This window comes from Eublepharis macularius, chromosome 5 (assembly GCF_028583425.1).
Source record: "Eublepharis macularius isolate TG4126 chromosome 5, MPM_Emac_v1.0, whole genome shotgun sequence".
NCBI lineage: Eukaryota > Metazoa > Chordata > Lepidosauria > Squamata > Eublepharidae > Eublepharis > Eublepharis macularius.
The window spans coordinates 73,626,760-73,654,661 of record NC_072794.1 but is presented as its reverse complement, the minus strand read 5'-3'; the positions used below and the strand labels follow the sequence as shown (position 1 = coordinate 73,654,661).

The 27,902-nt window shown below is 40.6% G+C and overlaps 1 protein-coding gene across 3 annotated transcripts in view; it reads left to right on the top strand.

Annotated features, from left to right (window-relative positions):
• The first annotated feature begins 1,422 nt into the window (after nt 1-1,422).
• The window catches only part of LRRC7 (leucine rich repeat containing 7), a 234,077-nt gene continuing 207,597 nt past the window's right edge, over nt 1,423-27,902 (top strand). For all 3 annotated transcript variants that reach the window (XM_054980163.1, XM_054980162.1, XM_054980161.1), the window contains exons 1-3: nt 1,423-1,437; nt 3,766-3,963; nt 20,466-20,583. In XM_054980163.1, the coding sequence (XP_054836138.1) occupies nt 3,775-3,963; nt 20,466-20,583 (307 nt within the window). In that variant the 5' untranslated portion in view covers nt 1,423-1,437; nt 3,766-3,774. The remainder of the gene's footprint in view (nt 1,438-3,765; nt 3,964-20,465; nt 20,584-27,902) is intronic.

Sequence of the window (27,902 nt, the reverse complement as noted above, 5' to 3'; positions counted from 1 at the left end):
AGGGTCCAAAGATGGTTTTTTCAGGAGAGGCCTAACCACAGCTTCCTTCAACGCTTCCGGAAAGATCCCAGAGCTCAGGGACATGTTGACAATGGCCTCCAGGGCATCCTGTAGCCCATCTACACTGGCCTTCACAAGCCACGAAGGGCATGGGTCCAGGGAGCATGTGGTAGGCCTAACTGCTCACAGGATCCTGTCAATCTCATCCCCAGAGAGTGGGCTGAATTGGTCTAATGTTATCCCAGAAGGTGGCCAAGGGGCCTCCAATTTGCACACTGTATCAACTGTGGCTGGGAGATCATGGCGGAGAGACAAGATTTTATCAGCAAAGAAGCTCCCAAAAGCCTCACAGCCAATATCCGAATTTAGATTTTGATAGTCCCCTCCTGATAAGGAGACCAAAGACCAAACCACATTAAACAATTTTGCTGGGCGTGAGCTAGCTGATACAATGGAGCCTGCATAGAACTCTTTCCTTGTAGCCTTCACTGCCATCTCATAGGCTTTCATAAATGTCCTATAGGATGATCTTGCCTCTTCGTCACGAGTTCGCTGCCATACTCACACTAGCCGTCTCAGCTCCTGCTTCTTCCGTCGTAGCTCCTCTGTATACCAGGGAGCTAGTTTGGTACGGGGGCGGAGAGGGCGACGGGGGGCGATTTTATCGATGGCTTCGGAAAGATGGACTTGCCAGTCTTTCACTAGCTCATCCAACGAAGTGCCAGGGAGCATCAGATCCCGCAGAGCATTCTGGAAACCAACTGGATCCATAAGTCTCCATGGGTGAGCATAAATGAGTTCACCGCCCTTGCAGGGGGTGGGTGGGATATCCAGCCGAGCCTTCAGGACCACATGGTCTGACTATGGCACCAACTCAGTTGTTTCCAGTACCACTCCCATTGCCATGTTTGAATGTGCCCATTCGTCCATGCCAATATTAAGTATATGGTCCAGAGTTGCCTTGGTGCTGTACCTGGTCTTATAACTGATAAGTACATTCCTTAACTTGCAATAACCACTTTCATTTTCTCAGGCTCACAGGCAGCTGTGGACAATCTTTTCTATTGATATTGTATAGACTGACCTTGAGTGTCTGAAGTGTTGCATTACTTGGTATCTTGTCTGTCTAGTGTGCGAACTTCAGAAATGTTTCCCAGACTAATTCTGTATTTGTGATCTAGGGGGGAGGAGGTTGGTTGATTATATTGTCCTGTAATAGCCTGAAGCTTTATTCCTTTCAATGAGAAGTTACCAGGCTCATCTGCCTTTACTTCATGTACTCTTATGGACCTGTGTATATGTACAAGATTGAATTCCTGAATAAAGATCATTTAGCCAAGGACATGTGTCGTGCTGAAGTGATCCAGGGATCTACCTGCCATAACCTGACATCTATAGTCTGACACCCAGCCCCATCCCAAAGATCAAATCCAGTGCGTGGCCTGCTTGATGTGTAGGGGCTGAAACAATCTGAGATAGTCGAAGTGTGGCCATGGAGGACGCTAGGTCTACAGCCCGACTGGAGGCGTCGTCGTCAGCATGGATGTTGAAGTCAACCACCACCAATAGTTTTGAGTGCTCCAAGGTCCATCCAGCCACCACCTCCAGCAGATGTGACAAGGCATCTGCTGGTGCACTAGGTGGCCGGTACACCATACAGATGGCTAAACTCTCCTCAGCACCCCACACCAGACCTACACAATCAGTGCCGGGGATCTCCGGGATGGGGAGCGGCCTGAAGGAGAAAGACTCTTGGACAAGAATCGCCCCCCTCCCCCCAGCCTCCTGTTCGGGACTGATGAAGGACCAAGAAACCAGGCGGGGCCAGTTCGTTCAGGGCAACTGTCTCACCCTCCCTCACCCAGGTCTCGGTCACGCATACCAGGTCCACATCATTTGCCACAAAATAATCATGCAATGTTCTGGTCTTATTATTTATGGACCTGGCATTACACAATATCAGCGTCAAAGGGGGGCTATATTTCCTAGCTCCACACCCAACATGCCTTGAGATGGGACGCAGGTTAGAAGCACACCGAGCCTCACCATATCTCTGTGTCCTTCTCATCCTTCCCTGGGTCCCACCGCCATACTTCCCTCGTCCCCAGAGGACCGGGATCCCTGGCCCCATGCTGACCACTCTCTGTGTCCACCACCCTGCTGTTCACACCACTCATCCAAACTACCAGCTCTCTTTTAATTGCAAATGCCAGACACAGTATGCAGTCATTTATCAGAGGAGAGCACCCTATCAGGGGATCAGACCAGAACTTCTTACCTATCAATTAGTTCTCTCGTGTCTGGGTTCTGAGCCACAGCCACATTTAATTCCATTGGTGAAACTACAGTATCCCCCCCAGCCAATATCCTTTCCCACCCAACTAGTTTTACATCAGTTCAAAACCCTACTCAATCATACCCATAACTATCACTTTTTTCCTTTTTATAAATTTCCAATATTAAGTTAAGGTCGCTATACAAGGAGTATGACCTAGTGCATAAGTCAATCTGCATTAAATGCTGTGTGTCAGTGGCTTCCCAGCAGTCAATAATTCTCAATGGTTCTTCTTATAAATGGGTCTAAGATCTTAAACAAGTTTACTAACTCTCTTAGCCCTTTTATCCAGCCCTCTCTCCCCACTTCTTCAATAGGTCTGTTGATGAAGTGATTTTCACAATCCTATTCACAGTTTCACAACTCTCCCAGAATTTCTCAACTCTCCCACAGTAACTCCTGCAACTCTACCAGTTCTTATTTTCACTCAGGGTGACACCACCAGTATCTTCATGGCTTTCAGGGGTCCCCGTACGCTCTCAGATGTTCTCGGGAGTCACCAATAGTTCTTTTAGGCTTCTGTGTCTCCAGCAACCTTTGGAGGCCTCAGCAATCCCCGGGTATTTCCTGGACACCTCCAGCAGTCCTCGGGCACCTTCAGTCTCCATTTTGCATGCAAAATGCCACCCCTAGCCAGACAAGCCTCTCTTATTTCCCCCATAGGGAATAATGGAGTGGAGGTGGATAGGGGCACCTTCTTTAGGAGGCCGTAAAATGCCCCCCCCAAGTGGAATCTGCCTGAAACTTGGTGGAGGGTGGGAGGACAGGTGGGAGCAAGTCCCCTGAAAGTTGGTTGCATTTTGCTTGCAAAATGCCACCCCAAGCCACCCAGAAAGATGACTTATTTTTCCCCATAGAGAACCATGGAGAGTGTAGGAGGATGGGGGCACCTTGTTTGGGGGGCCATAACATGGCCCCCCAAAGTCCAATCTTTCTGAAACTTGGAGGGTAGTTAGAGGAGAGTTAGGAGAAGGTCTCCACCATGTTTGGTGTGATTTGGACAGAAAATGGCCCCCTCAGACTCCCAGAAAGCCGGGAGAAGGTTTTCTCATTGAAAACAATGGCCGAATCAAGCCGAAACGCAAATACCGAATCGGCTTGCTGTTTCGGTATTCCCTGAAGGCCTTGCACACCCGTAGTATGGATTTAACATTTCTTGAGTGTTCATATAAACCTTTTATCACAACTTGCAAACAGCATTTTAAAAATCCGGCTAAAAAACACACTTGAACTTGAAAAATAGCAACTTGGTATTGCTATTATGTGAAGTAAAGGGCTTATGGTATGTACACTGATAATTTATAGCATTGAATAGAACAATAAAGATGTTGTTGACTGGAATCTTAGCCATATCACTAGATATGTTTTGAACAAAACCAGAAGTATTTTGATAAACCATTTTTCCTTCCTTCCTTTCTTTCTTAGTGTAGCGTTTGGAGATGACAACCAAAAGGAAAATTATTGGCCGCCTGGTGCCGTGCCGATGTTTTCGAGGGGAAGAAGAAATCATCTCAGTGCTCGATTACTCCCATTGCAGCCTTCAGCAGGTGCCAAAGGAGGTTTTTAACTTTGAACGGACATTAGAAGAGCTTTATCTAGATGCCAATCAAATTGAAGAGCTACCCAAGGTAAATCTCACCCTCTGCAAAACGTGGAAATATGCTGAATGAGCATTTAAATCATGCTTTTGACCTCTATGCAAAAAATGAAATTTTGCTTAGGCAGTCTTCTGACTTCAGGTATTCATATTTGCTTAATGTGGCCAACTAATACACATATCCCCCACTTTTAGATAATTTACTTCTCTAAAGAAATGTGTTGTTGACTTCTTTCCCTGGTAGTACATAAATGGAAAGTTGTTCATTTATACCATGGTGTTCAACATATCTCCAAATAATGAAATTTGTAATTTGCTTATAATTTGTTCATGCGTTAGTGAGATATGGAAGTATTTTTAAAAAGAAAAAGCATCACAGCCCACCATTTGCTGAACTAAATGAAGAAAGAGATTTAGGAGAGCAAGCTAATCCTTTTCTTGCTTCTCTGAAGAAGCAGTTTGAGTGGTTTCCCAGGCATGTGCGGAGAGCTCAGTTAAAAAAAATATATTCCAAGTAATAATGAAGAAGTTTATTGGGACAATAAATGAGGGACTGGGTGGTGGCTGGGATTACAGATCTAACTTGAGAGGCAAAATGGACTCAGACAAAATCCACAGAGGCAAAAGAAAGAAGTATAGTCACGTCAGCTAGATAGGAATGTTTGGCAATCTGAATGCCTTGTGCTGGTGATGCACACTGGGGACCAGTTTTCCTTCCCGCTCCACCAATGGATGGGCCAGAACAGCACAGGATTAAAGTAGGCTGAACTGAACAATATAAAACCAAACAGGAGAAAGCCCACCAGCAGTGGTCTTCTTTTTGTGAAATGTTTGAAATTTGGCACCAAGCAATCCTTTTGTCTTTTCAATGGGAAACTGAGTCTCTTTCCCTTCACCTTGTCAGGTGGGGATTCATGGGCCAGTTGAGAGGTGTGTGTGACGGCACCATTCACAGGTAATTTTGCTAGCAGCTCAGGCTATTAGAGTTGTCAGACTTGCGGTAGCTCTGTCCCTCAATGTGAAAGTCTTTGTGTGCCAAGTGGCACAACCTTGGAATTTTGGCTACACAGAGAAACCATTCCTTCTTAGTCAGAAGAGAATGGAATTTTAGGGATGGGAGAACTGGAATGTCAGCACAGGAAGTGTGAAACAAAAAAAGTAATATCACATATTTAGGGTTCTGGAGGCTAAATTCAATGTCTTTTGTGATCTCTTCCAGCTTAGCTATTCCCAGAACATGACTACATTCATACTAGAATGATCTCTGTAGTCTTTAGAGTCTCATACTTACTCCTTTTTTCCTTGTGAAGACTTCCTAGTTAGAGCTATCCTCAGTTTCTAATGAAATCTAAATAGAGCACTTTTAAAAATGGGATTATTTAGAATCCTGATCTGTAGGCATGAAACAAACCACAATTGTTTGATTTGGATAGCATGACAAAGTTCGGTTTCTTCTGTACCAGGAAATCTTATTCTTGATGCAGTACACATCGAGAAAGGGAGGACTGTGTGAGTCCATAGACTTCCATGGCTTGTTTTTAGACCAAGCAAACCTTATAAATATTATGACTTAAACGATGGTCTTTTTGTGATACAATGGCTTTTATTTGAGAGCTTCTAATGTGAAGAGTACAGTGTGGAGATGAAATAAAGGTTTAAAATACCCACCTTCTGAATTTCTGAAGCTGTATCCATCTCAAGGGGGGCGGGAACTAGAGACAAGCTGAAAGGAGGCATTAGCTTTCAAAAACAGCTAATTAGGAATAGCTAATGAAAGACATAATTTTTTAGTATTTTGAGTGATTAATTTTACTTGCTGTTCTTCTAAGAAGAGATAGTATTTAATGAACTGAAAGAAGCTTTCAAGGCCACATTTATTTTTTTTATATCTAAACAAACTTCTGTCTGAGAAGTGAACTGAGCAATAAGAGCCAAAATATACAAACTCACAGTCATCTACTGAAACAGCCAGTCACTTCTCATAATTTCTGTGTGAACATCGGGCTGAAGATAATACTATAAAACTTTGCAGATTGTCCTTCCATACCTGCCAATTGATCTCAGTAGATGTACCTGTAAAAGATTTTTACTTAGTGCTCAAATGTTTCGTTTAGGAGATGTTTTTAAAGAAATGTAGTAATTTTACCAAGTTTTTTGATTGCTGTGACTGATACTGTGAAACCACTTCGCTTTTCTATAGTTATTATGGTTATTCTGTCAGGAGGTGTCCAAATTCTAGATGCAGGAGAAGCATCACAGTAAATGTTGAAAGCATTCCATCTTCTTTCAAATAGAGTTAAAGTAACTTCTTCCTGCAAATATATATCCCCTAGTAAACATGAGTGTAACATCTCCTTATAGAATATTAACACAACTGGAGGCAAACCAAGGCTGAATAATGATTTCAGTTTTTTCCAGACGGATAAGCAGGCATTGATTGTACCAAAATCACATTTCCATCTCTGCTCTTGAAACCAAACAAGAGCTGATAGTTTTCTCTTAACTTCAGAGCCAGTTTGGTGTAGTGGTTAAGAGTAGCAGGACTCTAATGTGGAGAACCGGGTTTGATTCCCCACTCTTCCTCTTGAAGCCAGCTGGATGACCTTGGGTCAGTCGCAGCTCCTTGGAGCTCTTTCAGCCCCACCTACCTCACAGAGTGATTGTTGTCAGGGCTGGATCGACGGGGGGCAGGGGGGTAGTCTGCCCCCGATGCTGCCAAAGAGGGGGCTCCGGGCGCAGCTGCCAGCTGCCGGGAGTGTACCAGACCTGGCGGTGGCAGCACACAGACAGCTGAGCGGAGGGCTGGGAGTCCGCCCATGCCATTCACCTGCCGCAGGACAGGGAGCACGTGGCAAGCCAGCCGCCCCATCAGCAGGGCAGGCGAATGGCACGGGCGGCCTCGCAGCCCTCTGCTCAACTGCCCACGCTGCCACCGCCAGCTCCGCAGTACTCCATATGCCAGGGTGACTGGCTTGCCACGCAGGCGGCACACTCTGGCCCTGCGTCATCATGCAGGGCCAGGAGCGCGTGTGCACGCAGAGCCTGGACTTGAGTTTCCCTTGGCGCCGGCAACCCTAGATCTGGCCCTGATTGTTGTGGGGATAATAATAACGTACTTTGTCAACCGCTCTGAGGGGTGTTAAGTTGTCTTGAATGATGGTATATACATTGAATGTTATTATTATTATTATTCAACTTTGATAGGTTTTAATGTTTTTTTTTACAGTTCAGTCATCTGATCATGTCATTTAATTTAACCATTTGATGGCTGAGTGGGACTTTACCATGCTATCATTGCCTAGCTGAAAGAGAAGGACTGATGTCATTGGTCCCTGACCAACATTAAATATTACAGAAGCCAGGTGGCTTTAATTTTGTTTTCTCACAACCTGGCAGTAGCAGCTGTCTCCCATCTTTGTGCTCAAATCTACAGCTTTGTTTTGTCCCTACATTTCTATTTGTTCTAGTTTGCTGCTGCTTGGGAGTTGAAAATGTCATAGAAAGCAAGGAAATAGGTTAGAGTTCTGAACAATATGCAATAAGCATAGAAGTATGAAAAGCTACTGGTCTGACTGGTTACTAGATAATGTGACTGAAACCCTGCCCAGATTTGGATTTTTAACTCTGTGGGTGATTGGTTGTGGGTCTTTCATGGGTGCAAGACAGAAACCAAGAATGGAACAAAGAAATCCAGTTCTTACTAACAGAACATGTATCCCTTCCTTACCCAATGTTACAGAGGGTTGGTGGCCCCATTTGTTTCTCTTTGCTAGAGGAAGAAAGATCGGCCAAAGGAAGCACTTTTGCCCAGCTCCTCAGGCTGTTGTGGATGAGTTGAAATGTTGTGCTATATAGAAGCTATACATGCCTATCAACATGTTTTGAAGTGAGAGCTAGATATTGTGACAAGATGAGCTTTTGTAGTATAGACTTTTTTAAAAAAGCTTTGAATACTCTGACTTTGGTTAGTATTTCATCAACATGTTTTATCAGTAAAAATTAGAGATGGGCACGAACTGCAAGATGAACTAAAGCTCATCACGAACTGGGCTGATTCGTGCATCGTGAACTAGCGGTTTGTAGAAGCCCGTTTTTCACGAACTTCCATGAACTGATCTGCCAGTTTGTTTGGTTCATGTAAAAGCCCAATACCCTTTCTGTGCTGAGAAGTGGCAAGAAAAGGGCCATTTAACCCCCCCCCCCAATCAGCTGCTTGTTGGGAATCCCCTTTCTGTGCTACTTCCCAGCAGCAGGGAAAGGAGCATTCCCCCCACTGGTTTGGATCAGCTGCTTGTTGGAGAGATCCCTGACAATCAGCTGATCCTGGAGTTTAAATGCCCCTTTCTGTGCTGCTTTGCAGCAGCAGGGAAAGGGGCACTTCATCTCAGCAGGCTTGGATCAGCTGCTTGTCAGGGAGATCCCGGACAAGCAGCTAATCCGAGGTATTCCCTCCCCACAGGCTTGGATCAGCTGCTTGTTGCTGTACTGGGAATCAGCACAGAAAGGGGCTTTTAAACCCCCGGATCAGCTACTTGTTGGGGATGTCCCCGACAAGCAGCTGATCCAATCCGGTGGGTGGGCAGGGAAAGGGGCATTTCACCGCCCACCGGCTTCGATCAGCTGCTTGTTGCTGTACTGGGAATCAACACAGAAAGGGGCTTTTAAACCCCCAGGTCAGCTGCTTGTCGGTGATTTCCCCGACAAGCAACTGATCCAAGCCAGTGTGGGATGAAATGCCCCTTTCCCTGCTGCTGCAAAGCAGCACAAAAAGGGGCATTTAAACCCCCAATCAGCTGTTTGTTGGGGATCTCCCTGACAAGCAGCTGATCCAAGCTGCTGGGGGGGAATGCCCCTTACCCTGATGCTGCGATGAGCTGCTTGTTGGGGAATGCTCCTTTCCCTGATGCTGTGAAGCAGCACAGAAAAGGGCATTTAAACCCCCAGATCAGCTGCTTGTCGAAGATCTTCCCGACGAGCAGCTAATCCAAGCCGGTGGGGGGAATGCCCCTTTCCCTGCTGCTGGGAAGCAGCACCGAAAGTGGCATTTAATCCTTCGATCAGCTGCTTGTTGGGGATCTCCCCAAAAAGCAGCTGACCCAAGCTGGTTGGGGGTGAAATGCCCCTTTCCGTACCACTTCGCAGTAGCACAGATAGGGATATTTAAACCCCATGAATCATAAACTGGGTCGTGAACTGGGGCGAGTTTGTGTAAGTTCATGGCTCATGGTTTGTGACATGGGACAAACCACGAACCACTCAGTTAGTTTTTTTCCAGGTTCGTTCCTACCTCTAGTAAAAATATAATTATTCTGATCCAGGATTTTGATGTTTCTTTTTCAATACCTATATGTATCTCTATACATCCCATTCCATGCTTGGGCAGGCTTCCTCAGCCATTTGATAAACCATATTGTACAGCTTATTAAGAGAAATATTTTGTGGATCATAACATCATAGAATCATAGAGTTGGAAGGGTCCTCCAGGGTCCCTTCCCTGCAGGATCCAACCCTTTGTACAATGCAGGAAATTCACAACTACCTCCATCCCTACACCCCCAGTAACCCCTGCTGCATGCCCAGAAGGTGGTGAATAACCTCTAGGATTCCTGGGCAAACTGGCCTGGAGAAAATTGCTTCCTGACCCCAAAGTGGCAATCAGCATTACCCTGGACATGTAAGAAAGGGTTACGAGAACTAAGAATTGATGCAACCCTTCCTGCCCTCCCTTTCATGATCTTCCTAGGTTCACAGAATCAGCATTTCTATCAGATGGCCATCTAGACTCTTGCTTAAAAACCTCCAAAGAAAGAGAGCCCACCACCTCCCAAGGAAGTCTGTTCCGCTGAGGGACTGCTCTAACTATCAGGGAGTTCTTCCTAATGTTTAGCTTAAAACTCTTTTGATTTAATTTCAACCCATTGGTTCTGGTCCAACCTTCTAGGGCAATGGAAAACAACTCCGACCCTCCTCTATATGACAGCCCTTCAAGTACTTGAAGATGGTTATCATATCACCTCTCAATTGTCTCCTCTCCAGGCTAAACATATCCAGCTTCTTCAACCTTTCCTCATAGGACTTGGTCTCCAGACCCTCACCATCTTTGTCGCCCTCCTCTGGACACGTTCCAGCTTTTCTATATCCCTCTTAAATTGTGGTGCCCCAAACTGAACACAATACTCTAGGTGAGGTCTAACCAGCACAGAGTAAAGTGATACCATCACTTTGCATGATCTGGACACATTTGTCTTTTTGTTTTCCGCCCTGAGCCTGCAAAAGCGGGGAGGGCAGAATATAAATATAATAAATTAAATTAAATTAAATTACCACATCACACTGCTGAATCATATTCAGTGTATGATCTACTAAGACCCCCTAGATCCTTTTCACACATACTACTGCCAAGACAAGTCTCCCCATCCTATAATTACACATTTTATTTTTTCTACCTAGATGCAGAACTTTACATTTATCTCTGTTGAAATTCATTTTATTTATTTTAGCCCAGTTCTCCAGCCTGTCAAGATCATCCTGTATCCTGACTCTGTCTTCAGCCGTATTTGCTAACCCTCCCAATTAAGTGTCATCTGCAAATTTAATAAGCATTATCTCTATTCCTTCATCCAAATAATCTGTTAAAATGTTGATTAAAACAGGTCCCAGGAATGATCCCTGAGGCACTCCACTTGTCTTGTAATGTAGAAATCTTATATGTAAAGATAAAATGCATAGTTTAGAATACATGCAGCCTGAATTGATGTTTACTAAGACAGAAGTTCAGTTTCTTCTCTAGTAAGTACAAGTAGGATTACAAATACTAGAACACAACTAAGCCTGAGAGGAGAACTTGGAAAACTCATTGATTTCAGTGTGGAGTTAAGCATGTGGCTACATTTCACCCATAAAAAGGAATGGAATTTAAAATTGCTTAACCAGCTTTACCTTGTACACAGTGTATTGTTGTATATTGCTTGTCCAACCTCCTCTCTTCCTACCCCTGTAGCCAAATTTAGATGCTCAGTGTAGTGGCTTGTTCACTCCACCGGGCAATTGTTTACAACTGGAGAAGCAATTTAGTTAAACTCTCCAGGGGGGTGAAGGAAAAATGATATAAAGGAGTGACTCATTTTCCCGGCTATATGTATCTGTTAACAGAGAAGGCTGTGGATATAAAATCATATTTTTCTGCCTGATAGAGATGAAATGGGGTGTGAGAGGTCAATTTGTTGTTGGATACTTCAGACTATTTCCTCTTTTTAATCATCAAATATGGTGCTATTTAAGCAAATATTTAAAGAGGATTTTTAGGGGGGCAAACAGAATTATGTTTCCAGGTGTCACAATAACATTCCAGTAACATGGATCCAGAAGTAAATAAAATATAACTTGTTACGCAGAATGTATTGTGTTGGTATAAGACGGGATATACCTCTATTGAGGAGAAAAATAATCTTGCATTGAGCTTGGTAAGGGAGGTAAGACAGAGAGATTGTTTTCACTTGGGCTGCAATGATCCCAATCTCTGATTTGAAATAATATATAAACAACATGACTGCAATGGTCTAGATTCTCAGAGTTCAAAATGTATTGATACTAGGTCTTCATCAACTCTTTGGGACATCCTGTTGTACTTAGTTTTCCAACCAGCCATGAGCAGCAGCCAATTAAAAAGGAATGGGTGCAGCATGGCATGGTGGATAAAGTAGCTGGCTAGTATCCAAGGAGACCTGGGTTCAAACCTCCACTTATGCCATGGAAGCTCACTGAGTGACATTGGGCCCCTCACAAACTCTCATGCTGGCCTATCTCACAGAGTCTTTTTGAGAAAATGGAGTAGGAAAGATGGATGTTCCAAGCTGCTTTGAGTTTCCAACAGATGAGAAAAGCGGAATGTAAATAAATGAATGTACTGTTCAAAAAAAATTCAAATGCAAGGATGGCCAAATGTCATGGATGGATGGATTACTAGACATTGCTGAGGTGAAGGGAAAAGATAATGAGTTGCTCTTTTCAGTGGGTAACACCATCTAGTGTGATAATTGTTGTAGTACTTTAGATTTCTTTCTCGATACTGCTTTTGGAAACAACAATTTAACTCTAGTACCCCCATTCATCACTGACTAGCTGTTTTAGTTGGTATGTTTAGATATATTGCTTGCAAAAGCACATTGAAATTCGTTTCTTTGTTGAGTACTGATATATGAGGGTGCTTGAAATTTCAGCATAAAATCAGCAGGTGGTTTAAGGTAGCATGCTTTTGAAGAGAACAGCTTAGCTTTAGAGTTTGGTGGTTGATGTAGTTGAGATGAAAAATGCTGTAGTAACAGTTCCCTTCCCACTAGATGAGACTCTCGCCTTCCACTTACACAAAGGGACAGTGAATGTGACAGGACCTTGCCTACATTTCCCCCCATAAAATCTGCATGTATCTTCTTACTCTCATAATGAGGCACATTTTGAATATATTATAGCTTCTGTCATACAATAAAATTTCCACTACCTATTTTCTGTTCATTTTAAAGACTACGTCCTCTCATTTTTCTATTAAGTGAAATAGGTTTTTGTTTCCTTTAGCACCCTGAAGAGATGAAAGAGGTCATAACCGTGAAGAGCATATACAGGCAGAAAGACAAAAAGAATTGATAGTTCACACAATTCATAATTAACTTGTGAAACTCAGCACCACAGAACGTAGAGAGGGCTACTAGCAAAGGTGGCTTTAAAATGAGCTTAGATTCCTGAGCCTTGGTCCATTAATGGCTATTAGTCATGATGGCTAAGCGGAAACTCTGTTCAGAGGTATTAGTCCTCTGAATACCAGTTGCTGGAGAACACCAACAGTGGGAGGCTTTGGTGTCTGTGCCCCTGTAGGTATTCCTCCTTCCAGCCTGAGTGTTCTCATACTGTCTGTGAATTACAATTCCGCAAAAGCACAAAACAGTGTATTGTGCATCCTCAATTCCAGCATTATTAGAGTTCCTGTACAGTTTTAGCTTTCTGCCCAAAAAGGAATAGGTATAGTATTACATGTTAGTTACCCCCATTAGAACATTAATGTTGAAGGCCTGACTTCCGGCTTGGGACCATGGTGGTCTGAAGTGATTCAGGGAGCTGGATCATCCGGGTTGCTGTTTTGGGGCTAGTGGGGTGCCTAGATCACCCACAGCCCCCCAATTTCAAGCAGAAGTCGGGCAAGGACGCTCGTTGGCCCTAAGAGGGTGTGATCTCGGCAGATGGGGGGTTCTGAATTAAGGATTCTCTGTCTGCCTTGAGATCTCCTCCCAGAGGGGCGGCTAATACCTCTGCAGCAACCTTTTGGAGTCATTAAATTGACATAGGATCACCGTACCCAAGCTTCAGAAACGAACTTTAACCAGGATTGAACAAAAGAGACAGTGAGTACAACCCAAGAAGACTTAGAGAAGTAAAGATCACTATCTCCCTTAACGGGCTTGATTTTTGCTCAAAGACTGAAACGTTTTAAAGTAAAGAGATAAATCCCCAAAGCAAAGGACATTAAAAGTGGCAGGGAGTGAAGATCTGTGAAATTAACGATTTAAAGAGTTTAAAAAGAGCAAAAGGAACTTTTTGTTTTGCATACCTGTGGTTTTGGAGAGGGGGAAGAGTGTGGGAAGCGGCTGAAATATCGTGAGAAGTGGATTGCCTGTAATATAGCTGAGTGGTGGCTAGAAGGGCAGGAAGTCGGCTGGAGCAGAGGAAGAGAGACAGCGAGGGACAGAAGACCCGAAGAGGAAGCGGAAGTTGGCCATCTTGAGTGTGGGAAGGGCAGATGACTACATGTGAACTGTGTAACTGTGTAACAGAGACAAGCATACAACATTGATAAAACGAAGCGGAATACGCCATTTTGGATAGGGGAAAAGTGGAAGGCAAACATAGAGAACACCATTGAGAAAAAACGCCCGACATCTTGACTACTGGAAAAAGATAAAATTTTCCCTTTACATTCTTTTTATATTATTGGACAAGACTGATTTAATTAAAGTAAGAAATATAAAAAAGGAAAGACGGAGTTGAGGAAGAGAGCTGATTCGTGGGGTCCTAAGGCAAGTCCAGTGGCGGGGAAAAAAGATAAAGACTGGCAGGTAGCAATTGAAAATTTGGACAAAAAAATAACAGAAGGTAATAAGGAAACAAATGAAACCATACAAAAGACGCAGGAAATGGTTCAAGAAAAAGCAAATGAAGGTCTCTCAGTTGAATTTAGTGAAAGAGATTAAAGAGGCAATAAAATCAGAGGTTGCAGAATTGGCAAAAAGTATTGATGAAATAAGAACGGAACTCCAAGCTACACAGCAGAAGGTACAAGAGATGGATGTGAAAACGGAAGGTTTAATAGCAGAGGCAGCTGGAGTGAGCGATAGGGTTGTGGTAATGGAATGCAAAGCTATGGAAAAGCAACTTCGTTTTAGAGGCATTCCAGAAGTAATGGCTGGAACAACCTTGAAACAAGTTACTGAAATAATTGCAGAATTTCTAAATAAAGAGCAGGAAGAAGTGGCAGCCAATTTAGATATTGCCTATAGAATTAATTCCAAATATGCAGAGCAAAAAAATTTGCCAAGGGATGTTATTGTCCAGTTAACTACCAAAAGAATGAAAGAGGAAATTCTCAGAAAGCATTTTGAATCCCCATTGGTACTTGAAGGGAAGCGTGTTCGAATTATGAAGGAGCTACCAAGATCAGTGCTGCAAGATCGAAAAAAATATAGGGATCTGACTCAAAAGCTGAAAACCATGAATATTATAGATGGGAAATACCAGAAGGGCTGAGTTTTGAGTTCCAATCTGTGAGGCAAGTTATCAAATCAAGACATGCAATGGAAGTGTTTCTGGTAGAGTATGAAAAGGACTTACCAAAATCAACCCAATTGTAATTATGGAATACAAATTATTATCATGGAATGTAAATGGACTTAATTCACCCTCAAAGAGAAAAGCAATATTTCATTGGTTGGCTAAACAGAGATGTAATGTGATTTGTCTACAAGAAACCCATATACGAGAACAAGATGTAAAATATTTACAAAATAAAACATTAGGGAAACAATTTGTGGCAACAACTAAGCAAAAGAAGAGAAGAATTGTACTTTAAATTAAACAAGAGTTGCAACCGAAATTGATTTTCAATGATAAAGATGGAAGATATGTGGCAGTGGAATTTGATTGTAATGTTAAAAAAGCCCTGATTGTGGGAATATACGCACCAAATGGTGCGAAAGAGCAATTTTTTAACGAAATTAAAGATAGACTTGGACAGATGACATATGATCAAGTGATTGTGACAGGGGATTTCAATGGGGTAGTAGATGTGCAATTAGATAAAAAAATGAATTTGATAAAAAATAAAGGAGGGAAATTGCCAAAATCTTTTTTTGAACTTCAAGGACAAGAGGGTTTGGAAGATATATGGAGGAAATATAATCCGAATGCCAAACAATATACTTTTTTTCAGCAAGACATCAGTCTTTTTCAAGAATTGATATGATTTGGGTATCTAAAGAGCTTGCTGTGTGTACAAAAGAAACGGACATTTTGCCAAAAGGTAGCTCAGATCACAATCCTGTGTTTTGGAGATTTGGAATGAGAGGTAAAAAAAGGAGATGGAGAATAAATGAGGATCTTATGAGCAGTCATGCTAATGTGGAGGTTCTTAAGAAAGAGACTAAAGACTTTATACAATATAATGTGGATCAAGGAGTGGCAATTCATAAAGTATGGGATGCATACAAAGCGGTGATTTGAGGAGTGCTTATGGATTTAAATGCCAGAGATAAGAAAAATAAAGAGTTGGAGTTGAAAGAAATTCAAGGAAAAATTAAGCTAAAAGAACAACAGTTAAAGAAAAGACCGGGCAAAAAGAAGTTACAACAAGAAATTAAAATATTACAGGAACAAATTAGAACAATGGAGAATAAAGAAGTGGAATGGGAGTTTAAAAAGATGAAACAAAAAGCATTTGAAGGAGCCAACAAACCAGGGAAATATTTGGCTTGGCAATTGAAGAAGAAAAGGGAGAAGCAAATAATCAGTAAGATTGTGACGGATGGGAAGGAGCTGTTTAATCAAAATTCAATTGAGAGGGCATTTTTTAAATATTATGCAAAGTTATATCAGAAGAGATCAATTGATAAAAGGTTATTAGAAGAATATTTTCAAAAGTTGAGTTTACCACCGGTGCCCAAGAAACTGAGAGAGAAATTAAATGCTGAAATAACAACATTGGAAATTTTGGAAGCGATACAAGATACAAAAGTGGGAAAGGCGCCAGGACCGGATGGACTTACAGCTAAATTTTATAAAGTAATGGCAGAGGACTTGAAGCAGCTGATGCAGAAAGTGATGAATGCGATTTTGGAAGGTCATGATTTGCCGGAGACATGGAATGAAGCTAATATTACATTAATACCAAAAGAAACACAAGATTTGACAAATGTGAAAAATTATAGACCGATATCGTTAACAAATAACGACTATAAGATATTTGCAAAAATATTGGCTGAGAGGTTAAAGATCTGGTTGGTAGAGTTTGTGGGGGAGGAGCAGGCAGGTTTTTTACCAGATAGACAGATAAAGGACAATTTGAGGATGGTTTTGAATGCGATAGAATATTATGATAAAAACCCAGGAAAACAAGTTGGATTTTTTTTTGCGGATGCCGAAAAGCATTTGACAATTTAAATTGGGATTTTATGTTTGTAATGTTGGAAAAATTGCAGATGGGCGAGATGTTTATTCAAGCAGTAAAGATGATATACAAAAACCAGTCTGCAGCTATAGTTGTTAACCGGGACATAACGAAAAAATTGGAGATAAGAAAGGGAACGAGACAAGGATGCCCACTCTCTCCATTGTTATTTGTAATGGTATTGGAAACTTTACTTAGACAAATACGTGAAGATGATGAAATTAGAGGTATGAAGATTAAAGGGTATACATATAAGGTGAGGGCCTTTGCAGATGATGTGATGGTGATAGTGGAAGATCCGCTCCAAAATATGCCAAGACTGTTGGGGAAGATAAAAGAATTTGGAGAGTTGGCAGGATTTTATATAAATAAAAAGAAATCTAAACTGCTTTGTAAAAATATGTCTAAACAACAACAGCAAGAGTTAATGAAGATAACGGATTGTGAAGTGGTTCATAAAACAAAGTACTTAGGTATTGAGTTAACTGCAAAAAATATTGACTTATTCAAGAACAATTATGAAAAGTTATGGCAGCAAATAGATAAAGACATGATGGTATGGAATAGGTTAAATCTGTCATGGTTGGGTCGTATTGCCGCAATTAAGATGAATGTCCTACCAAGGATAATGTTTTTAATGCAGACAATTCCAATAGTGAAAGACAATAAGCAATTTGAAAAATGGCAAAGGAAAATGTTAACATTTGTGTGGGCAGGGAAAAAGCCTAGAGTCAAGATGGTGTCATATGATGCAAAGGAGAGAGGTGGACTACAGTTACAAAATCTGAAATTATATTATGAAGCTATATGTTTGGTCTGGGTGAGGGATTGGATGCTGTTGGAAAATCATAAACTATTGACATTGGAAGGGTACAATAAAACCTTTGGATGGCATGCATATCTATGGTATGAAAAGACTAAGGCTGATATGATGTTTTTGCATCATTTTGTGAGGCAAAGTCTATTTGCTGTATGGGCTAAATATAAGAGATATTTGAATGAAAAAACACCAATGTGGATTGTACCAGCGGAGGAATACAAAGGAGAGGAGTGGACGACATATCAAAATATCCTTAGAGTGGACCAGAATTTATATAGTATTAAAAACAATGAAGAATTGCCATTTCGATATGGTTGGTTTCAATATATGGAGATAAAAGATTTGTATGATTTTGATCGGAGGAAAGCAGGTTTTAGGACAGAAAATCCAGAGCTGGAACAGTGTTTACTTCAAGGGGGGGGGGAATTGATATCTAAAGTGTATAAAATTTTGTTGAAATGGTTTACAGAAGACGAGATAGTAAAGGTTCAAATGGTAAAATGGGCAATAAATTGTAATAAGGATATATTGATGGAAGCTTGGGAGAAATTGTGGAAGAATACTATAAAGATATCAACATGTACCACGATAAGAGAAAATGTTTCTAAAATGATTTATAGATGGTATCTTATGCCAAAAAAGTTAGCTAAGGGAAACAGTCAGATGTCAGATAAATGTTGGAAATGTGGGAAACATGAAGGTTCTTTTTACCATATGTGGTGGACGTGTGAAAAAGCTATACAGTTCTGGGGGGAAATAGTAGATGTTATGTCAGATATATTACAGAAAAATGTTAAAAACCCAGAATTGTTATTGTTATATATGAACCTTGAAGAATTTGATAAAATGGACAGGATAATGGTGTTTTATATGATTACGGCGGCTAGGATACTATATGCTCAGTTGTGGAAGACAAAGGAGATACCATCAGTGGAAGATTGGATCTTGAAAACATTGAATCTGGCAGAAATGGACAAACTTACGAGGAAACTACGAGAAGAAGTTGTGGAAGAATAGATAAGAAGCTGGGAGAAATTTAAGAATTATGGAAAAAAGTGGGACATTAAAGGGAAAGTGTGGTCTTTGGATACTTTTTAAGGGGAGGATAGTGCTCTGTTACTTTAACTGAATATAGAGATAGAAATTTTAACATTATATTGGAAAAGGATAATATAGTTTGTGATAATATACCAGGCTATAGTGATGTATTTTGCTATAATACATTAGGTCATAATAAGACAAGATTTATAGGGTATACACCAGATTATGGTATATTGTAGGACACTATATTAAATGCCTAATTTAAGTTATAAGAGGAAAAAATGAGACGATATATCTTAAAGTAATACTGAAAATAATAATAAATTTGAATGTTATAGATATGATATAGTAGATATATATTATTTTGGATATGGAATATTATAGGTTATACTATTATAGAGTATGTTATTATAGAGAGTGTATATGTTGAGTAATAGAATATATGATTTATTGCTAGAATATACTGGATATTATATAGTATTAAATATATGATATATATTGTTAGAATATATTATATGTTATTGGATAACTATGTTATATAGGGTTTAGGATGGTTAAGGATTATATATTAAGAGGTAGTAAAGTTAATTAGATGAAGGGAATGGAAAACTGTCGGAAGTCAACGGAAAAGGGGGGGAAAGGGTGGGGGATATTATTATATGAGGGAGATAAAATAATGTGTTGTATGTGTGAATTGATATAATGGCCCATCCAATAAAAAATTCTTATGCAGAACATTAATGTTTAAGGTTGTACTAATTTTTAGTATTAAACAAGGGTTCCTGAGAATGTGTACCTGTTAAAAAAAAAAAACTCGTCAAAGAAATTTTATTCCTTTTTGTGAATGCATTTCTCACTCTTGCCTTATTACTCTCATTACCTTGTCATTTTTTTCAGAATAAAAAGTAGATGACAGAATTATTTCAAAATGAACTATTTCCTTGATGGAAGTTGGTTTGCTTTAATCTACTGTATTCAGCAGCCCAAATGGATGTGGTTTCAGTTCAGTTGCTCTGACACCTTCCAAAGTACCTATTTTAGCCTTTTTGAAGAGACTGTAGGGTTCTTAATAAACTATAAGGTCACTGCACAAAGAAATCTGAACTGAGGAAACATCCCAGTGAATTACAAAAAAATGAATTACAATTGGCTGCAGTTCATTCACCAGCATTCTTTAAGTATTAGCATTGCACATTTCATGCAGTATTAAAATCCAAGCATGTTATGTTTATCTTGAAGTAGTAAGGACTTCTGGAACAGAAAGGTTCTGCTCCTTTTTAAAAGCCTTTTCCATAAGGAAAAGAGTTAAACTCTAAAAGGATAGTCAGAATCTTGTGCTTCCTTAAAGACTATGAGATGTATTGGTCAACCACCATTTTATCAGCTGTAGACAAGTGGGTTCAAAACCCCTTTTTCAAAGGAGGAAGATGAATTCTTACGTTTGTTAATGCATTTAATTTAGTAGCTTATAAATATGAGCACTCTTTTGCTGTTGTACCTGTTTGTCTCTTCTGTTCCGTATACAATGGTTAAGAATGCTGGTTAAGTAAAAACTTGGTTACCTTTAATTTGCTTAATGTTGGATCTTTTGTAATCCTTAATGCAGTTAATGGGAGTGAGAAGTTGGGGTATCTGCAATGGAGAGTCTTCTGTCACAATAATTCCAGAAGGGCAATTGTGTTTAAGCAAAAATTGACTGAGACCTTAATGACGTAATTTACTGCATAATCTTTAGCAAATGTATACATTTCTCAACATACTAACTTCAATGGATTTAGAAGGGTATAACTCTGTTTAGGATTGTGTTGTTAAATATATAATTCTAACAAATTTTCCACTAAGTCTGTTTGGGGATTTTCTTCACACTATTAGGGTTTCAGTGTATATTATTCAATATTTATCACTGCCTCTTAATACTTAACTAAAGCTTGAAAGAAAGATTATAACCTATTTTCTTTTGTTGTAGCAATTGTTCAACTGTCAAGCTCTCCGTAAACTGAGTATTCCAGACAATGACCTTTCAAGCCTGCCAACCAGCATTGCTAGTTTAGTTAATCTCAAAGAACTCGACATTAGTAAAAACGGTAAGAAAAAATATTCTTGAATTTCAGCTGTAATAGAATAGTGGTTATTTAGTAACAGAGATCACATTAAAAACTATATTGCTCATCTTGCCCTTGCGTGGAAACAAATCTACTTCTCCTGGCAATATGTTAATCTGGACAATTTATACACCACTACCACCCTGCCTTGTAAAGAATTTCTTGTTTGCATATTGTCCAGTTTATTCAAATAATGGTTATGGCCAGACTGTAAGCTAAGCTCTGAATAGATACAAAATTGAGTATGCTAGTTAACTGCTGGGTAGCCACAGATTTGCTAACTATGATATAAGATCAGCATTGCAAGAAACTGCACCAGTATTGAAAACAAATAAGCTTATGCAAATGCTTGAGGTCAGAGTCCTAATTAACACTGCACAAACAACAGTTGTAGTCTCCATCTGCCTTACTTTTTTTAAAGCTTTTAGGAGAATGAAGAACACTTTTATTTTAGCAGGGCGATTGTTTGGAAAAATGTATGTAATGGCCTACTAAAAGAGCCCTCTGAACCTTATGGGGACTAGGTCTAGAATTCTTATGAAATATACATCATTTGTAAAGGCAATCTAGAACTGAATGAAAAGTTTTTTATACTCTGGCTTGAAGTATAAAATGATAAGAAACTTAAAAACTGAGTAATTCTTGTCCATCCTCCTTATCCAGATGTATTTAAATTAATCTTTAAATAGAAAATATACACAGGCCAATTAAATTGTGAGATTGAATTGTTATGAAACTATAGCAGATACAGGAAATTTATCCATCTCCTGTTTCCTTAGTTCATATATCTTGTTTGAGATGTACTGCTAAATTAAGGTTGCAGAGCACACAGACTTTTACTTCATTGCTGAAACTTCAGAGATGGAGATATATCTGCACTATGAATTATATATCATTTTATATCCATTTTCCTATCGTAGTTTCTCCTGTTGAATAATGGGAATTACACACTTCAAAGAATTGCAGTTTCTAAGATTGTGTTTACAAATTCAAGTGAGGTACCTGTTACTCAGATGCAGTGAAAACAAAACTCCTGTGATACCTTAAAAACTAACAGGTTTATTGAAGCATAACCATTTCTATGCGTGAGCCTACTTCATCAGATACATGAAAAGATATTTCAGTCAGCGGACTATGTATGCAACAAAGGAAAAAATTGAGAAGCGCAGGTTAAAGCACTGTGAAATATGAGATGCTTGTGACCTTTCTATGCAAAATTCAAAAAGTGTGCAAGATCAAAGTATCTGTAATCGGTGATACATGATTTATATTTTCAGCACTTGTAGTGGAAAAAGTGTCATCACTGTTTTAAGCTCTGATTTATTCAATCCATCCTGCATGGAAACCTCAAATTCAGTATTTTCTCTTGAGAGTCTCCCTTTGTTGATGAACAGTGATTTTCAAGTTAGGAACAGTGTGCCCTAGTTGTATTCATCCACACTTCTTTCCAGTTTGGAGATAGTTTGTATCATCAGGTTAATGACACTAAAATAGGAATACGTGTGGCTTTATAACATAACAGTTCTGGTCACCATATCACAGAAAGGATATTGCAGAGCTGGAAAAAGTACAGAAGAGAGCAACTGTGATGATTAGGAGATTGGCATACCTTTCCTGAGAGAAAAGGCTGAAGAGCATGGGACTTTTCAGTTTAGAAAAGAGATGACTAAGGGGAGGGACATAGTAGAGGTTTATAAAATTAAGCACAGGGTACAGAAAATGGAGAGACAGAACCTTTTCTCCCTCTCCCAAAATACTAGAACTTGATGGCATCGGATAAAGTTGATGGGCAGTAGATTCAGGATACACTTCTTGTTCTCTACACAACAAATTATTAAAATGTCGAATTCCCTGGTAGACATGGGCACAAATTGAAGTACGAATCAAATTTTGTGACGAATCAGGCCGATTCATGTTTCGCGAAACACATTTTGTGGGGCTACAGTTTTCACGAAATTCATGACATTTTGGGCTGATTCATTTGATTCGTGAATGATTCGTGATGCCAGACAGGCTGGCACCGATCCATTGATTCCCTAGACAACATAGGCCCAGAATGCCTGCAGACCTTTTGTTGCCATTGGAATCCCCAATCTTAGCCCACATAACCTTGATAGGTAGCTCTCCCTGCCAACTGAAGAGCTTCTATTCTGCCCTATACAGCAAGGAGCAGGGGGGTTAATCCCCTAGGCAACTGAGGATATGACCCTTCTGTAGCCATGGAAACACCAATCTCATCCCTCCAAACCCTGTTAGACAGGTCTGTCTGCCAACCAGATACCTCCTGTTCTGCTCTATGTGAGCATTTCTTATTTAAGGCACAACTCTCTGCCTCGTGCTTTTCAGTTCCAGTAGAGAGAGGGAGAGGGAGGCCCTGTTGCTGGGATTTGGAGAGAGAGGGGGGAATTGGGAGCTTTTGGCTGGGTTTGCTGCTGCTTTAAAAGAGACTGAAAAGCCTCTTTCTTATTTTCAGCTTTTGGCCTTTCTGGGAAAGTCGTTGGGTGAAGGTGCCTTCTTTCCTCCACCCCACCCAATCCCCGTCTCAGGGCATTGCCTAGCTCTGGGGCCTAGCTTGACTGAGGTCTACCTTTTTTTCTTTAATTTTCTTTGCTTATATTCTTATTTAGAGCATTTGTTCTTGCTGGCTTATTGGGTGAGGGTGGGTGGAGGAGAGCCTGCTGAAGTCTCCCTGCGAGTTTGGCATCTCTGGGTATGAAGGGGATCATTGAAGTACCCTGACGAATCACAAAACTAACGAATCGTTTTGCAAAACGGGACAATTTTGTGAAAGCTCGTGATTCGTGATTTGTGCAATGTGACAAAACATGAAACGCTTGTTTTGTTTTTTCCCATTTCGTGCCCATCTCTATTCACTGGCAGATGATGTAGTGATGGCCACAGGCACACAGTAGAAGTCACTTTGTGGACACCCCTTTGCAACTAGATGATGAAATATAAGCACTACCTTATATTGAATACCAAATAATTTATTGTTTACTGTCAAGCCATATGATAAAACCACATTTGTTCTAGCTTCTTAGACAGGCAATTGCAGCAACAGAATTTACACCAGGCATTCTTAAAATTATCATAGCCACCCAGTGAAGGGAAGAAAGAGATGACATGACCAGATTCGTACTCAGGGATAAGTATATTTGAATACCTGCTAGTTCAGCTAACTTCCCATTTGCCAGTGCCATTCAGGCAGCCGATTAATTGAAAGGTTTTTCATAGGTTTTTCACAGCCTATTCATATGTATTTGTGGGAACAGGTTGCTTGAAGCCATCAGAAGCCAATTAGTCAGTTTCCAATCTCCTGTTGAAGAAATGTTGTTCTGTACCCAGCAAAGTTTTAAGGAGGGGAGAATCAGAAACCAACAATTTTTTATTTTGAAAGACATTGCGCTCCCCTCTTTTGATGGGGTTCAGTTGACTCTTGCTGACTTGGATAAAATCCTAGTGGTTATACCGGGTATGGCACTGCTGTTAGAGAAGCTAGTAAATGCAGCTTCAAAAAAGGCTTTCTTCCAACACAGACTAGGCTAGAAGATGGCTCCCTACCTTGACATGGATGATCTGACCACCTGGATCCATGCCATGGTTGAGACTGCTGTAATGTACTCTACATAAGTATCTCCTTGAAGTCAGTTCAGAGAATCCAGTTGGTGCAGGAGCTAGACAGAGTATGCATATCTTTTCTATTCTGCAGTCACTCCATTTGCTACCCATTTGTTACCAGGCTTAATTCATCGTACTGGCTATCACATACAAAGCCTTCATGGCTTTGGAGTCTCATATCTACAGAACCACCTTTTTCCCTGTGCACCTCCATGGCAGCTTCACTCATCTGAACAGGGCGGATGAGTGCCATCCTCCAAATGGGCAGAGTCAGTAGCTGCCTGTACATGCTCATTCTCTGTGCAAGCCCTCACCTTATGGAAGAGCCTGCCTGATGAGGCGAGGAAGGCTCGCACTGTCCTGGCTTTCCACAATCTATACAAAACTGAATTATTCAGGATGGTTTTTTTACACAGGTAGGAAGGCTGTAGTGTAAGTGAATGGTTCTGAACAATGCTTCAGTAAAGGTATGGGGACTGTGGACTATCTTACTCTGTACTGTCTGTTGCAGTAAGTATGCTCCTACTAGGTAATTTCTGCATCATTTAACATGTCATGTTTAATTACTTATGCTTTGTTTCAACATTGTTTTATCTCTGTATCAGGTTTCAGCTCGTGTTCAATTTTTCTGCAGTCCAAACTCTACTGCATTGGTTGTTGTGGGTTTTCCGGGCTGTATTGCTGTGGTCTTGGCCAAGATCACGGCAATACAGCCCGGAAAACCCACAACAACCATCGTTCTCCAGCCGTGAAAGCCTTCGACAATACATCTCTACTGCATTGTTTATTGGATTTCCCTTTTGTAGATCATATTAACTTATACTATGTAAGCCTCTTTGAGTCTCAGTGAGAAAGATAAGACTATAAATAAGTAAAAAATTAAAAACTCCCAGCTGATCAGCTAGAGGTTGGGTTCTTCTGATCTCCCATCCTGGAAATTTTACTACCTCCCAGTCTTCCTCAGATGCAAAATATTTAGGGGTTAGAGTGATCATAAAGTAATTTTTCTTCTCCCCACTCCAAGCAGTTGTCTTGTGTTGTAGAGAAAAAGAGAGAAATCAGCTATTTTTCATCTCCTATTTGTAATGCATGAACCATAAGCATTACATCTGTCCCTGCCCAGTTTGGATAGGAGGGCAGGGTGGATAAAAAGCATGCTCCCTGCTGACCCCACACCAACTGTAAGTTGGCTTTTGACTAACACTCAGCTGCAAATTTGTTCTTCGGCTGTTCAAGTTGTTCAGTAGCATTGTTGCTTGAGACAATCAAAAGACATTCTTGATCAGGTTCCTTGAAAAATTCATAACACAGGAGAGGACTAAGAGAAAAAAATATCAAACACTTCTTGCTGATGCTGACAGCTTCCCATGCATCATCAGTGATCTTTCCTGATGCTTCTTACTCATAGTCCTGGGATGGTAGTCATATATTTACTTAGAGAAAGCCCCGTCATCTAAAGCAGTTACTCACTGGCAGCAACGGATAACCAGGATATTTGCTCAAGGACTAGACCCTGCAACCAGCAAGATGGCAACAATGTTTCCATATTTATTTTTTATTTATTTATTTTATTACATTTCTAGACCGCCCTCCCCGTCAGATAGGCTCAGGGCAGTGTAACAACATCCAATTTTTATATAAAGCTTAAAAACAATAAAAACATTATAAAAAACATTAAAACACTATTCCATATACAATTAACATATCTCAATTGGCAGATATAAATATTAAAATACAGCATTTTAGACATAGGGCTTGCCTCTTGCATAATGCCCTGCGTCACACTTATGAGCTCCTGCATGGGTGGTGGATAGTCTTCAGTGGTATGGCCGGCGAGAGTACAGCCTAGCCCCCACCAAATGCCTGACGGAACATCTCCATCTTGCAGGCCCGGTGGAAAGATAACAAATCCTGCTGGGCCCTAGTTTCCTCAGACGGAGAGTTCCACCAGGTCGGAGCCATGACCGAAAAGGCCCTGGCTCTGGTAGAGGCCAGGTGGACCTCCCTGGGGCTAGGGACCATCAGCAAGTGCTTATTAGCTGACCAAAGCGACCTCTGGGGAACATATGGAGAGAGGCGGTCCCGAAGGTATGCTGGGCCCAGTCCGCATAGGGCTTTATCTACTCAGACAAACCTGTTACAAGGTCTAAAAACATTAACTATACCACCAGAGGCACATTCACCTGGTCATCCTCCAAAGTAATCATAATTTTTTGGCAATACACTTCTGTTGTCTGTATTGGAAAGACACCTAAATCTCTATGCAAAGTAATACATGAACACAAATTTGCCACTAAAACGACAATATTCAGAACATTTCTGTACACTAGAGAATTCTGTTGCTAACATGAAAGTCACATTTTTTCAACAAAGATGCTTTATAGCAAAACTCTGAAAAGAAACTAGTAGGACTGGACCAAGTTTAGGGGGGCAGGCCATCAGCTGACCAGGATATTCCTGAGTAGCTATAATGGCCATTTTGCTTTTGTCTTCAGATTAGTATATCCCTTGGGCTTGGTTAAATGCTTAGTTGAAAAAGGGAATGTTATAAAGAGGGTCCAGTGTAAAACCATATACAAACACAAGTTAAATTGGTAATCTCACACCAGTGGTGTGCATTATGAAATTCCCAAGCCAAAAATATACACAAGAATTGTTGTTTCAGGTTCATACCTTGATTTTCTGGAACTGTAACACAAATCCAGTATTCTTAGGCATTATGAAACTCCTATCTGAAAAATCTGTTATTTTACATGTTTTGGTGCTTACATTCAAGCATCTCTAAATTTCCCAGGCAGTGACATTTCTCCCTTCTAATGAGATCCTTGCAAGGGATCAGGAGGCGAGTGCTCTCAGCCTATCACCTTTGGAGATAAACCCCAAAGAAGGAATTTACCTGGAGGAGTCTGTGCCAAACTGTGAATGCTCAGACTACTTCATGTACCACTCCAAATTTATGCAAATAATTTCCCACTGTGGGTTCTTCAGCATCAGGGAAAAGGCTGTGGGCAAGCAAAGTCCACCTGTGCCACCCCTTGTCAGCAAAATCAGCTTCTATGGCTTTTAAACAATGTTCTTGAAGCTATATGACTAAGCCATAAAACCAGAGAAAACCCATAAACAAACATATTACGCAGATTAGCCCTTGCACTCCCCCACACCCCACACCCCAGCCCCCTGCCACTGCTTCCTCCTCTTCCAGGAACTTCTTAAATAGTAATAGTACTAATTACTAATTAAGATACCCCTATAGTAGACAGCCAGATTGATGACATGTCAATTGGATGATGGGTTCATCATATGCAATGACACACATACATTATTTTTTTAAAATGTGAACTATTTTCAGAGATTGTAGAGGTGGGGCATGGGAGAGGTTTTCTGCAAAGGAAGCCTTCTTTACTTTGTGAAAGGGGGAAAAAACAGACCGCAACAAGGAAGGATGACAAACAGGGTTTTCAGCAAAAAGGTAATTTTTAAATTGTTAGTCACTTACTGTAACATTACATGAAAAAAAAAATTATACAGAGTATTTTTTTTAAATGTTGGTGGCTGGCACCATTCTCCCCCAACAGAAATCACTGGAGAGAAGTGTGGCTATGCCGAAAGGCACCTACTTTGGGGGGTTGTAGCAATAAACCTCTTTGACCATTCAGCTTGAAACTTAAGCGGCATTTAAATTA